The sequence below is a fragment of the Lepidochelys kempii genome, chromosome 7, assembly GCF_965140285.1.
Source record: "Lepidochelys kempii isolate rLepKem1 chromosome 7, rLepKem1.hap1, whole genome shotgun sequence".
Taxonomy (NCBI): domain Eukaryota; kingdom Metazoa; phylum Chordata; order Testudines; family Cheloniidae; genus Lepidochelys; species Lepidochelys kempii.
Genome location: NC_136386.1, coordinates 46,813,267 through 46,828,142, shown reverse-complemented (window position 1 = coordinate 46,828,142; position 14,876 = coordinate 46,813,267). Strand labels below are relative to the sequence as shown.

Genomic DNA, 14,876 nt, shown 5'->3' with positions numbered 1-14,876 from the left:
CCCAAGGGCAGCTATGGACATCACAGCTCTCGGGAAACGGGATGAGCGGAAGACAATGGGTAAGATCTATTCTCCAGCCCTCGCTGTAGGGACAGTAATGAAATGTGTCTGTGCCCCCCTTCTCCCCACCTGGACCAGGAACAGCGTCACGGCCGGGGAGGGGGAGGGGAAAGGAGGGCTGGGGCCAGGAGCAGAACCATAGCTGGGGGCTGAGAGAGGGAAGGCCAGCAGCCACGATGCAGGCAGGAGTGAGGCCAGCGGCCGGGAGCGGAGCTGGGGGCAGAATGGGGCTGGGGGGAGGGATGCTCCCTCCCCATGGGGGCTGGTTTGGGCCCTGCTGCACCCCCCTGGATGTTCCTTCATGGCCCCTGGGGGACATGCTTCACAGTTCAGGGACCACTGCTGTAGGGAATGCCTGTGTCCCTGCAGATTTCTGAGCATGGCTGAAAACCATTTCTGCCACCAGGTGGCCTCTGAGGGACAGAATAAGAACTGCTCAGCTGTGTGTCATAGGCCCCACACAGCTAACAGAGATTCTCCCTTAGCTCCATGGCAGGGGTCTGTTACCATCTAAATCCAAAAGGCCACAGTGACAGCTGTTATGTGCCTAGATTCATTATACTACTAATGCACTTTACACCTGGGGACGGGGAGGCTTGCATTTCCCCAGATAAAGGTTTTACCTGGTTTCCTTATCCCCTTTTTCCTTCCCCTTGCTTTCAAGGCTGGGGAGGGCAAGGTCAATAGTAGAAGTATGCCCGCTCCCCAACTGGTCAGCGCCCTTCTCATCCGCTCCCAACTCCCTTCCTTTGGGTGAGCTTACCTGGGCCAAGGCTGCCTTCCGTATCACAACCGGCCTGTCCTTCCAGCCATAATGGAGGAGAGGCTATTTATAAACTAATCACCTCCCCTGGGTGGGCTTATGGTAATGAGGGGGGGTGGCGTTAGACAGCCTACACTGTATATAGCTGTGAATTTGCACAGCTGTGGGACTGAGGAGTGTGTTCTGATTGGCTGGTTTTACATGCACTTGACTTTGATTAGAAGCTTTCTGGAGCAGGGTTCTCCTTTTGGTTGTGTTTGTACAGCACCTAGCACCACGGGGTCCTGGTCCATGACTGGGACTCTGGGGTCCTACCACAATACAGATAACAACAACTCTGTCAAGGACTCAGGCCCCTTAGCACCGCAGGCTGCTCGCTACCATTGGCTGCTGGCTTCCAGCCCCATGCCCGCACGGTATTGGATTGTTTGTTGTTTTACTCCCTTTCCTGCTCACTTTGCACATTATAGCCACTTTCCAAAAATAAATGCCCCGTAGCTGCACCCAAGCCAGCTGCAGGAAAGCGCTGATTGTTGGACTCTCTCTCCTCCCCCCGACTCAGGCTGCAGGGCCTGTCCTCAAAGCCCTAGATGAAGGCTAGCCAGTTACTCAGAGGAAGTGGCAAAGATCACTGATCTGGCAGAAGGGAGTTCCTCATCACAGGGCGTGTCAGATAACAAATATACTACGGTATTAACAGAGGGCTGCATTCCCTTTATTACAGTGCTCTGCAAAGCAGCACCTAGCTAAGGGTTTTCCCACCCTTCCATCCCAGTAGGTCTAAGCACCTAAAGGAATGTAGCCCAGCAATCATCTGGGGGGTAGGTCAGTTTCATTTTACAGATGGGGACCCTGCGGCCCAGAGCAACTCCAGGGGTGACTCCCCTGAGGTCACACAATGAGTCAGGGGCAGAGTGGGTACTAGGACTCCCAGTGCTAGAGTCCAACCCCTACAGCACAGTAGGGCTAGCCTGGTGTAACAGAGGAGAAACCAGCCCTCATTCCGTGGAACTTGCATTGCCCATCCTCCTCCCCAGCTGCTCACATTTTCCTCTGTGGCATTGGTGCTTTGGAACATGCAGATCAGACCCACCTGGCAGCTGGCTCGCTGTGTTTAACCAGGAACCAGTTTGACCAGCACCAGCACTTTGCTTTTTCCCCACTCCCACTCTCCCGGGGCACCTTGGGTGAAGCAAATATTTTACACTGATGGAAGCCCTCAGAGTGGGGCTAGAGTACGGCCTCTCTGCACGGGTGGAGAGCACTAACCTTGGGACAGGACAGGCACAGACAACACCATTCAGCTAAATAGCATAAAGGCTTCCCTTCCCCACAGCTGCCCAGCCAGGGCAAGCTAACACAGAGCCCCCACCCCCTGGACGGACCCAAGAGAGGGCACAAGAACCTGGAAGCCGAGAGTATGGGGGAGGTGGTTGGTGCATGGCTCAGCAGAGAACGAACAACGCTCCACGACACGGCTGTTCTGGGCAATGGGGCAGGCCGGTGGATGCCCCAGGCCAGATCAGGACGCCCTTCCTTGCTCAGGCACCGTGGGCAGTGCATACACCAGTGACTCCCCTACCAGCACCCATGGAGGAAGGTCCTAGGTGCTGGCAGGCAGGATGCACAACCTGGCCTTAGAAAACAGGGCAAGAGCACATTTCTTCTGGGTGAATCAGTTCTCAGCTCAGCCACAAACTCATGTCACAGCAGGGCTGCACTGCTATCCCACTGCAGCACAGCTTGGCTTTGGGAACAGAGTTTTCATACTTCAGGCTCCCATGCCATTGCACTCCCGGAGAATCTCCATTAGCACCCAGCTATATAGGGCCTATGACACACAATTCAAGACAGAGTCTCTTCTGTTCTCATACCTATTGTGTCTGGCCTGGCAAAAGGGAGTTCACAAGTGGTGTAAAGCCAGTATAGCCAGTTCTTATGCCATCCCTCCCCAGCGTAGACATGTGGTTGAAGTGCTACTGCGCTCTGGCTATTCTTGACTGGCCGACAGTCCTCTGAAAGGGTTGTCAGAGGGTGTAACTCAGAGCAGCCCCTAGACTGCTCTAACTGGCACCAGGGCCAAGCGGAAAATCAGGTTACTACAACTGGCTCCCTGGTGGTCTCTTGAAGTGACCAGGTCAGGTTGAGTGGATCCCCAGCTGCAGCAGAGATCTGATCCTATGATTCCCAACTAGCAAAAGGCAGCCAGCAGTCTGTACTAGCCAGATCATTACAATACCTATCAGCCATTACGCTGGCCTTTCTCTTTGAGGCTGTATCTGTGATGGGTTTGAGGTCAAAGTCTGATTTGGGAGGAGACTAGAGAGAGCTCTAAAGGATTAATCCTGCAGGGGAAGCCCCCAATAAATCAATAAATACATAAGAGGGATCAAATCCTGACACTTTGACTTTTGCTGCCTAGTCACTGGAAATATGCATTGCTCTAGCAGGAGTTGGAAAAACTCCACCAGCTTCAGTTCCACAGCTCGAACTGTGTTTTGGAAGCAAACAATTTCAGGCATTGCTCACCGAGACAACGTTCATCACCGCAGCCAACCCCACTCAATGGACACAAAGAGGCAAGTGACTCCCTGTCTGCACTTCCACAGCAATGGGTTGGTTTATTTGTTCAGAAAACTGATGGATTTCACCAGCAGTCAGTGAATAACGGGTCTGCAGAGGGGATCGCCTAGCTTGGGGATCTGCAGGGAGAGACGGAGCCTTTAAGCTCTAGATCACGGCCTCATTCCTGAATGTGCTGTAGGTGGGTGAATGCTGCAGCATTCCTCGAATGTGTGAACCCTGCCAGGACGCCGAGCGGGCAGGGGAGTCCGCGACTGGGTGAACGTTGCCACGACGCTGGGCGGGCTGGGGAGTCCATGGAGAGGTGAATGTTGCCATGATGCCGAGTGGGCGGGGGAGTCCGCGGCCGGGTGAACATTGAGGTTCGTTCTGTAACCAAGGGCATTCCTGACAGAGCCTGAGGCCACATGCAAAGCGACTAGCTGGCCCCCTTTCTGACTACGGCCAGTGCCAGGGTGGGGGGAGACAGCAGGGTTCCTGTGGGAGGCAAATAACGTTCAACTCCACCCTGGTGACAGTTCTGTCCATAACTGGGCGAAGCTCTGATGGGACTCACTCCTCCTCCCCCAACTCCCACAGTGCCATGGGAGATGGCCAGAGGAGGCAGACAGTATCCTACTGAACAACTGGTCATGGCCCCAGCTGCGTGTATAGGAATTGGCTCTTCTCTCATTCTCTGGGGTACTCAACCTGGCTACCCCAGCTCCACACCGAACCCACCGAGCCATCCCAATGCTGTGGATGTGGTGGGCTTTTCCTTCTCTCCCATCCGGGATGCAGCCTGCTCCTGCTTACCAGCCTCTCCATTGGCCCTTCTGCTCTGTATCGCCCCCTCCAACTGGCAGACTCCTACAGAACATCACATCCTTCCGGGGCTGCGCTGAGGGTCGTGGAGAGCCCCACCGTGATCATTCAATGTACCTGCAGCCTGGCCAGAAACAAGACTTCCCCAACTGGGAGAGATGCTGGGGTGGGGTGGGAAACGGAGCTCCCCAAGCCGTCTCCAGTGCTGGAATCAAGAGATGCCCCGTGCCTCCAACGGTGAATGTCTCTAGACTCAGCCATGTGGCGAGACAGCTCCTGGCTTGGCAGATCCTATTGTTAGGGCAGCCTGGACGCTGTTCCTAGCTGGGTGGATTCTCCCTTTCAGAGAGGGGATTGTTCCAGGATGGTCCCTCCTCTCTCCCATTTCCCCCCTCGTGTTCGCCCCCCTCCCTTTGGTCTCTATGTGGCCACGGCCTGCCTGGGCATCCGGTTCCTCTCGTGCAGCTTGGCCCTCCCTTTCTTGCCAGCATCCATACCGCTAAGCGCATTTTTGCTCTTGGGGGACTTGGCCTTGCGGCGCTGCCGGTCACCACACCACACGCGCTCACAGTACTCCTCCACCTGGTGCAGATTGGCGTAGCCGATCAGGTGCATGATGTCCTTGAACCAGGCCCTGTGCCCCGGCGGCAGGCGGGGCTCCGGCACCAGGCAGGGTGGGCGAGGGGACTCGTCCTCGTGATCCCGCTGGAAGATGTGCTCCAGCTGCTGGCTCTCGATCACCTCCAGCGTGACCTTGGTGACAGTCTGGGTGAAGCCATGCTCCAGGCTCTTGCAGTAATAGGTGCCGGCGTCCGGGCGGTACAGCCTCCGGAACAGCAGCCCCTGCTCCGTCTTCAGGATCCGCTCGTCCGTCTTCACCTGCAAGCGGCCACACAGCAGTTAAACGTAGGAACATAGGGACTGCTGGGCTGGCTCCGACCACCGAGCCGTGTCATCCCACATCCCACCCCGCTGGCTCCGACCGCCAAGCCACGTCATCCCACATCCCACCCCGCTGGCTCCAACCGCCGAGCCATGTCATCCCACATCCCACCCCGCTGGCTCCAACCGCCGAGCCACGTCATCCCACCTCTCGCCTCGCTGGCTCCAACCTCCAAGCCACGTCATCCCACCTCTCGCCTCGCTGGCTCCAACCTCCGAGCCACGTCATCCCACCTCTCGCCTCGCTGGCTCCAACCTCCAAGCCACGTCATCCCACCTCTCGCCTCGCCGGCTCCGACCGTCGAGCCCCGTCATCCCACCTCTCGCCTCGCCGGCTCCGACCGTCGAGCCCCGTAATCCCACATCCTACCTCCCGCCTTGCCGGCTCCGACCACCGAGCCACGTGATCCCATATCCCATCTCCCGCCAGGCCGGCTCCAACCACAGGTCCCCTGAAGCCCTGCCCCCAGTCAAAGGGAACCTGATGGCTTCTGTGACTTCCAGACGTTCCCCCCAAGCTTGCACTCTAATCAGTCTCCCACCCTCCCCACCTCCATTACAGCAGTGCTGGCAGGTTTCCACTGGTTGGCCAGCTGCAGCGGAAGCTGGGGCAGAGTGGGGCTCAGCCCACACACAGCCTCAGTGGAGCACTGGGATCCCGCCTCCTTGGTGAGGGTCTCAGGAATGTCCAGGAGGAGGGCTGAGCAGGCGGAGGGAGCAAAGAGGGGGCACATGTGGGAAGCACTCGGGGATGCCGGTCAGTGGGGAAGCAGTGCGAGAGCCTTGGCTGGCCTGGAGCGAGCCAGACGGGGCTGATCATCAGACAGCAGGGGCCAACCGTGTCAGAGGGGCAGCCCCAGGATGATCTGGCCCTGGGGGGTTTGTGTGCACCTCCCCACATGGAGCAAGGGATGCCTGAAAAATATCCCTGCCACTGTCACCAGTGGAGCAATCAGAGCCAGAAAACCCTCCTTGGGGTGGCCTGTGGAGAGAGGTCCCCAGAGAACAACTGGCTCCCATGGGTGGTGGGTGGACCCCGCCTTCGGGAAGGCTAGCCCTGCGGCCCTGTCCCTTCCACACGAGGCCCTGCCCTCTGCAGCAGGAGCCCTGAGCCCCATCCTGTGGTCGGAGAAGCCCCTGGCCAGCTGGAACCCTGAGGCTCCCCCCCACCCCCTCTGCCAGAGGAGCCCCAGGCTGGCCCCAGCTGGCTGACCGATGCGAGCCCCGGCCCGAGCAGCCCCAACCCAGCATCCCGTGGCAGTCTATTATACCCGCCGCCCATGCTGGCTCCCCCGTGCCAGCTCCATGGGGCTACCCTGCCGAGGGAACCGGCTCTCCTGCATCTCTGCCTACATCTGCTTTCCTTGGGCACAGCTGCTCCTTCCTGCCCCCTGCAATCCACTGCTGATGGGGCCATCTTCTACCTGCTCTCATGGCATCAGGCGAGTCCTGCCCCAGGCCCAGAGCTAATCGAACGTTCACTGGGGAGGCCACTGCAGGCTGCCTCATCAGACAGCGAGTAGCTGCTCAGCGTGTAGAGAGTGGTAGAAACCCACTCAGCCAACACTCCAGCACCTCCCAGCCCCGAGCATGGACCGTAAGAGAACGCGGAGGGCAGACGACAGCTGCAGGGGCATTGCGCCCTGGGCAAGGGGCAGCTCATCGACTGGGAGGCCAAGAGGAGGGGTGGGGAGGACTCTGCTCATTGGACGGGAAGCTTTTGGCAATGGGTAAGGGGCACCACGCTGGGTATGTGGGCGGGGTGCTCCGGCACAGGAGGCAGACTGGGGGGGGGGGGCGGAGTCATGCGGGGGAAGCACGCCTCACCTCATCCCTTCGCTTGTCATGGGGTCTCCAAAGGAACCACTGCACGGTGGCCTGGGGCGACTTGGGGATGCACTCCAGGAAGGTGCCGTTGTGCTCCGTCCCATACACCACCTTCTCCTCAGCGCTGTCGAAATCATCCACTGTTGGAACACAGACGTTTGCTCAGTGCACCCCATGGAGCGGGCAGCCAGTGCCAGCCGCCAGCCCACCCCGTGGGGGACAGCCCTGACTCCGCTCAGGTGAGGTCTTCTGGCCTTGGGCCCAGAGCATCTGGAAAGTCTCCGATGACCCCGTGCAGTGCTGGCAGGGCGTGTTTGGCTGGATTTGCTCTGTGGGGCAGGGGTGGCTTGTCCCCCTGATTGGTGCCTCTGGCCCCCATCACCATGTGGCATGACATCACAGGGACAGCTGGTTAAGAGAATCTTCATTTGTGACCACAGGGCCCACGCTCAGTGCCTCGGACTGGCGTGTGTGTGCAGGATGTCTGAGCTGGGCCCGGGTGCTGCATGAGTGACCTCCCTGCGCAGCACACATGGAAAGCTTGCTGGGGCAAAAACACCACCTGGAGGAAGGTGCTGTTCAGCTCAGGAGCCCAGCTACATGGGAGGACAACCCCACTCGGCCCAGGTATTGCCATGACACCAGTGGACCATCCGTGTGGGCAGGAGAGTCCTGGATGCCTAGCCGCCAGCTGGCCCCTCTAGGCCTATTTGCACCCAGCCACTGGGCTGCTGAGTGAGAAGCTGGCCCCTCTCAGTCACGCGTGGGCTGGAACACGAGCGGAGCACGTGGGCCGCCTTACCAGTCAGGTTCTGATCCAGGCACCGGTGCACGGGGTTCCCGGTCCGGATGTCCTGGCGGCGGAACCGGCGCTTGCTCGGCGCTTGGTACCTGGCGCAGGAGAGGCCGTCCCAGGCGCAGTAGGGGTCCCGGGCCAGGCAGCACTCGGCACAGGCCGTGCCGTAGGTCTCGCACTGGTGCAGCTTCACCTGGGCCACCCCCACTCGGGAGCCCACATAGAGCATTTGCTGTGGGAGTAAATGGGAACAGGCTGGTAACCAGTAACAGGCTGTTCTCCACCTAGAGCCCAGATCTCCAGGATGATCCTATGGCAAACGGGCTGGGCAGAGCAGTGGGGTTGGGGCACTCTCCCCTCCCCAGCAGGAGCCAGGGTTCAAAGCCTGCTTGGGGTCATATAAGCCTAGTCTCTGAGACTGGGTACCCACATCAACACCCGCCGTGCGGGCTGGCACCCGTTCTGCCTGCTTTGCTTCAGGACTGGATCGGAAAGGTTTGTTATTACAAAGACTGAGGTGCCACGGGAAAGCGAGGCCTAAACTAGCCTAGTGCTGCAAGGGCATTGGCAGAGCTGCGTGGGGAGCCCGAGGCTGGAAGCTGTAGAGAAGGAGGGAGGTGCATTGGTGTAGCTTTCGGATGGGGGCCCAGGACTGGAGCAGCAGGGGGGGCAGGGCAGGATGGAATTGTATCAACAGGGCTGCGTATGGAGGGTAGTAACCAGCCAGGCAGATCCATCAAAGAACACATGGATGGAAGGATGATGCTCCCTGCTCATCAACTCCAGAGTTCATGTCCAGATAGAAATAAACACTCCTGAAGGAGAGGAATTTCCACTGGGTGGGCAAAGAGGGTGGGACTAGGAGGGAAGTGGCAAGAGGGGCAACCAAAAGTTTAGGATGAATATCAGGAGAGTTTCCATTAAGCTGGGGAACGGTCTTCCAACGCATCTGGAGGAAGCCCCATTGTGTGATTGCCTGGAGACATCCTGCACTGGCTGCTGCGATAGACAGGATAGCTTAACACCAGGCTCCTCACACTGTGGTCCCCAGAGCTGTTGCTGCCACAGCCACGAAGCATCTGCCGATCGTCATGCACTGATGCTTCCTGCTTGGTCTAGTCCAAGCCGGACGCTGTTATGGTTTCCTGGAGTTTATATGGGCACACACACACCCCCTCATCTGCCCCCAGCATCTCTCCGCTCTCTGCACAACCCCTGTGTGTCCATCTATGTCGAGCACACCTGCTAACCAGGCTGGGTTCTGCCCAACATTTGTCCCACCGAGAAGCCACTACTCACTCGTTTGACAGAGATTTCCATCTCGGTAATGGGCATGGGAGCCTGGGGGAGGAAGAGACAGCCCTCAGCTAGGACACGGCACAGAAACGACCTGCCCCCCATCTCCAAAAACTTCACATTTGGTCTGTAGCATCTTCATCCTTATAGGTTTATTCAGCTCCCTGCCCACCCCCCACCACCCCATCATCATCTATGTCATTTATTGCTTCCCGAGGGCTAACACATCTTCACTAAAACTTCCCAGAAGAATGGAGCCAGCCCCTTCCCCCAGCAGCCCACCCAGATCAGACCGGATTCTCCTCTCACTTTCACCACTAGCCCAGCACTGAGTTCGCTGAATCCTTTATCTACGCCGGCATGAGAGGAGATCCCAGCCCATGGCATGCACTGGAGACGGTCGCACACACTTCCCCAAACAGAAGGCAATATGCCACACACTGCACATACAACAGTCGTACACACAGGCTCACTCATGCACCAGGTGCCACGTATGAAACGGTCCCACCCACGTGTCAGCACAGGTGGTAACGTAGCTTACATGGATTGTCCATGCATACTATGTGCATGTCACTGATTGCACAGACACACTCCTATATGTGTCACACTCAGACATGCGCAAACATGCAAAGATGCCTGTATACACACACACCACTATCATTCACACACATGCGGCCATTTATCGCACCTTAAAAACCTGCAGCTCCTCCAGAATGACTTCTTCGGCTGTGGCCAAGTTTCCTTTCTGAAGGGCTATGACCTTCAGTACTGAGCCAGCATCTGGATGGGAATAGAGCAAGAGCATTGACAAAAAAGACCTTCACCTTGGCATCCCAGCCATCGCTCGGGGGGGGGGGGGGCAGATGGAGACAATTCCTGCTGCGACACGCCTGTTTTGTGCACAACCTGCATACAAGGCTAAGCTCTTCACCATCAGTTTGCATCCAGGGCCAAGATCCAGAGAACTGTCCTGCACCATGAATGTCAGGGCCTGGACTCATCAGGAGGCGATCACTGGTTTTCCCTGGTAGGATGTTGGAAGGGGTCCCTCCCAGCCAGCTGGACAATGACTCTCACAAACAATCATATCAGGCACTGCTGCAGGCCCTTTCTCCTACAAATCTCAAAGAGCTTTGCAGATGTGATGAGCTGAGGAAACTGAGGAATACGGAGGCCAAGCGACTCCCCAGCAGGCGAGAGGCAGAGCCAAGAATAGAATCCAGCTCCCAATCTCTTTCTGTAAACTCTAGACCATGCTGCGCTCATTCCTAGCAGTACCACTGTGTGATTCAACGGGCTGCATCTTCAGGGGCTGCGCCTAGAAGCACGGAGGGTCAGCTGGGCTATCCACAATGGCTGCTATCTTGCCTCGCAGAAATATTATTAACAACAAATTGGGCTTGGCTCCAAAATTTGCCTGATAACAGAGATAATTTCCACCCAGCATGAGTGGCGCTCCGAACACAGCAAGTGCCCATCACAGCAGGTCCTGGCTCCAGCATACAGTGCTCCACGCTGCAGCTGGTAGAGAGAGCCAGTGGCTGTTCCATTTCTCAGGGCTGGCTGTGAAAAGCATGGGAGAGATCGGTATCATTTGTATGACTAGCATGAAGACCTGTTTATTTCTCATGGAGGGGGCATCAACAAGCAGTCGCTCACGTGTCCCAGAAAAGAGCACAATGAATTCAGCTAGCCAGCTGAGACTTACAAGACAATGATGGGGGTGTTCTCTTTGATGGCCCCCTTGCCCCGGTGAGCTCACAGGATGCGTGTGACAAGGGGACGGGGCCCCGTGAGGGGAGACAGAGAACTAAGGAGTGTTGTGACTATTGGGCCTACAAAATGTGCCCCTACTGTAAACTCAACCACAAAACGTGAGTGAAAGTTCAGAAGTGATCACCACCTATCATTTTTGCCTACTTGGAAATTAACCCTGAAAATTAGGCTGTTTTCAATAAATGAATATTATAAACAAGTGCTAGCCAACCAGACACAGAAGTTGGATTAGTGCAAACAAAAAGGACTTGCTGATATGATTCAAGGACTGTTGAACTCATGCTTGGTAAAACAGAAGATGTGCAGCAAGAAGTTAATGGACCAAAACTGGTGTGACAGACCTTAGGCCTAATTAGTGGACAAAATAACAAGGGGGGGGGGGGATGTACTAAGTCTCCCATTTTTGTCCTTTTTGGGTTTCTTCAGGAGTGACTTAGATAAAAACATTTTCAGTTCTCTTCTCCTCCCCTTCCCACCTTGCATCCTAGCCAGTGATTTCCCTACATGCCCTCTGAATTTCCCTAACCCTCCCCACCCCAGTTTTGTGAACTAGTTACATGCAGTATTGCCAATTTAGTGACTGTTTGGAAATTTGAATTGAAATTGAAACATTAATACACACTTTAAAAGCATATACAGTGTATGATAAAATACGTGTATCTGAAAAAGTATAATAGATTTGAAAAGTATGAACATAGACTAGCTTCCTTATACAGCTGTTGTTTTTTATGCCAATGTCAGTGCATTCATTTCGGTGATGTTGGCCAACCTAATAATTTCAAATGATGATTTGTAAGCAAAATCTAAATGAGCTCTCCCTGGCAGCTAGTGATGAGCTGGGGGCTGGGGGGAAAGTCTTCAGGACCAGGTTGCATTTACATTCACACTTAATCTACCTAGGTATCCAGCAAACAGAGCTGTGTTGCCCAAGTGATTTGGGCTGGGGTTGGGCTACGAATCACTTGAATGCGGGGGGGGGAGGGCTCGACCCGATCTTTTTGCTTTGTTTCCTGGGATGAAAGAAGTAGGAATTCATCTCTTGCTACTCCCAGTCACGACAGCTACAGCTAAGCGTTCTTTTTCTTCATTGAATAGAATTTTGTGTTCTGAAAGAAGTCGCCTTCTGCCTGATCATGTGAATGAACTAATGAGCATATCAAGTGAATGAATGGAAGTACCAGACACACAAGAAGCCACCAAAGATGAACGTATTGCATTCAAGAAGTTCATTAACAGAGTTGTGCAAAATTATAACAAGAAACCAAGAAGGATGTAGCCAACTTTAATTTGTGTGATGATTTTAAAACATGAGTTAAATCTAATAAAATGGTCATGAAACATTTTTCAGTTTTTGCTATGGTTCCATACAGCTCACCTTCACCCACACAGTCTCACTCCTCATCGGCCCTGACACCCCCCTGTAAATTCGAACACACCCACTAATTTCAATTCCTGGGGAAACCATTGACCGGCTCGCCTCATCTCATCATCTTCCCTCAGTTCATCCCCAAACCTGCCAGCACTGCAACTTCCTGGATGGAAGGCTGGCTGGCCTTGCTCTTGTTTAAGGAACTTTGTTTTCACCAGTGAGTGCTGAAAGTCATCACATTCTCATGACATCCAGTCCTCAGCCTGTCAGTGTGGCTATCTAACTGCCAGCATCCCAGAGACATGTAAGATCCTGTTTTGCCTCCCTGCCTTGTTGTGTTACATCGTGCCTAACTATATCTTTCCTCCTCTCTTGGCTTTTCATTGAATCCTGAAACCAACTAAACAGTATCCACCCAAGCCTGCCCTGTCTAAGGAAAAAGGATCCAACCAGATGATGGCCCTGAACCAGATCATAACTAACGAGGATCCAAGCAGCAGGTGTCACAATCAACTTGCCAGCCAAACAACCCACTCATAACTAACCAGTGGTCCAGTGTTCTGAAATCTTCAACCAAAGCCATACTTCACCCATATTTTCTATCCTGTCTTTCCTCTACCTTGTGTGTCTGTCTGTGAAGAATAGAATAAGGGAATGGCCACATCAGGCTTCAGAGTAAAATGAACCTTTTCCTTTTCATCAGAGAAAGGTTGTTCTGAAAATCAGAGTCTGATATTTTGACTTCAAAAGGAGAGCTACTTTGAGACGGTCTGATTGAGTTTGTTTTGCATAATCACTCAGCTGTAGTTTCAAGATCAGCGCTTGTTTTAACTTTGTGCTCTTTCTTGTGTTTAATCAATAAACTTTCCATTTGAATAAATGGTTTTGGGTGTTTGCCTAGTAACCAAGTAAAACCAAGGGCTCTGTTTAAAAACAATCCCGAACCCGCCTATGACCGCTTTAATGTCGGATAGTGACAGAGTTTATAAACACTTTTAATTAATTCTTTAGGCCTTTCAGATCAATATCAATACAACAGGGGCCTGCCCAGTTTTAAAGAGACACCCTCCCTGAAGCTCAGGGGAGGCAGGGAACACAGAGGCAGCATTTACAGGGAAGCAGACTGAAAACCAGCCCCACAGAGGCAGTGAGTGCCTGGAAGCAGCTGGGTCTGGGTCTAGGGTTGCCAACCCTCCAGGATTGTCCTGGAGTCTCCAGGAATTAAAAGATTGATCTTTAATTAAAGATTACATCATGTGATGAAACCTTCAGGAATCCATCCAACCAAAATTGGCAACGCTAGCCTGGCCAAGCATTGAGAGAAATGTTAAGGTTAAGTCAGACATATGCATGTAAGCCTTTTGTTGTTGTAACCCTTTTCTTTGGGAATCCTATGTTCCTATGCAATAAACATTTGGAAGAAGGTGCTTAGAGTCACTGCATCCACGGATTGGTGAGAGTTCCCTTAGGGAAGGCTCTTATGAGTGTCAAAGACAGCTGGACCTGCAGGGACACCAAGGTTGGTCAGCAAGGGTGCTGCTGTTGGGGGCCACAGTCTGAGAGTGGGGGGGATCATGGGATTCCAGCCTGAGAGAAGTGGAGACATAGGGCTTGTCACTGGAAAGGGAGCACTTGGGAGAGACTGAGGAGGGGTTAAAGATGCAGCTAACCCTGTAACTGGGACAGCTGGTCTATTCTACTCAGATACCTAACAGCTAGTGCATGTTCAGATAGCTCAGTGGTTTGAGCATTGGCCTGCTAAACCCAGGGTTGTGAGTTCAATCCTTGAGGGGGCCATTTGGGATCTGGGGCAAAAATTGGGGATTGGTCCTGCTTTGAGCAGGGGGTTGGACTAGATGACCTCCTGAGGTCCCTTCCAACCCTGATATTCTATGATTCTATGATTCAGCTGCATTGCGGTTAGCAATGTTGGCAGGCCTGGTCTAGACAGACTGACAGCACCATAATCAACATGGTATTTTGAAAGACCCTGCTGTGAGCTGCAGCTGAACTGACCAGGGATGACAGCCCAGAAGTGGAGAGCCAGGGGAGGGAGCGAAGGGAGATCTAGCAGGCCTTGCTGAGACCGTGGGGGGTTCTCCTGTTGGCACCAGCTCACCTGTCCCGAGAAACATGACATCATACTGCCCGTCCTCAGCGTCCACCCGGTCCACCACAATCTGCCGCAGCCGGTGCTGCAGGTTGGTCTTCACCAGCACAGGACGACGGTGCAGCGGGTACACGGGCCTATACATAAGTGGGTGAGCACGGGCGAAGTGCAGGACCTCGTCGGGGTAGTCCTTGGTGGAGCTGTACTGCCGGCTGGGCTGGTTAGTGGTTTTGCTGGGACACTGCAAGAGGCAGAAGAGACAGCATTTCAGCCTGGCATTCCTGCTCTGCTCCCCTGTGCCATGACACTAGGAGATCCCACCTACAGCCTCTCCATCCCAGTGGTTGTGAGCCACCTGCTCGGCCTTAACAAGGTGCCTTGGGAATCTCTACTCCCTGATGCAGTCTGGGTTTCTACGTCCTTCTCAAGCTCAGATCTGTCCTGTTGACAGCCAAGGTGGAAGGCTCATTCCCATTAGCTCCCCTGTGTTATCTCCTCCTCCCCTGTCCAACCTCAGACACAGGCCTGCTCGGTGTGGGGGGCGAGACCT

General features: G+C 54.5%; 1 protein-coding gene across 1 annotated transcript in view; it reads right to left on the bottom strand.

The window, feature by feature from the left end:
- Nucleotides 1-3,419: 3,419 nt before the first annotated feature.
- The window catches only part of SEMA3G (semaphorin 3G), a 67,020-nt gene continuing 55,563 nt past the window's right edge, over nucleotides 3,420-14,876 (bottom strand). Inside the window, exons 11-16 of the mRNA XM_073352540.2 lie at nucleotides 14,336-14,567; nucleotides 9,760-9,851; nucleotides 9,075-9,116; nucleotides 7,782-8,007; nucleotides 6,980-7,119; nucleotides 3,420-5,089 (exon numbers count right to left, since the gene is read on the bottom strand). Coding sequence (XP_073208641.1) covers nucleotides 4,631-5,089; nucleotides 6,980-7,119; nucleotides 7,782-8,007; nucleotides 9,075-9,116; nucleotides 9,760-9,851; nucleotides 14,336-14,567 — 1,191 coding nt within the window. The 3' untranslated portion in view covers nucleotides 3,420-4,630. The remainder of the gene's footprint in view (nucleotides 5,090-6,979; nucleotides 7,120-7,781; nucleotides 8,008-9,074; nucleotides 9,117-9,759; nucleotides 9,852-14,335; nucleotides 14,568-14,876) is intronic.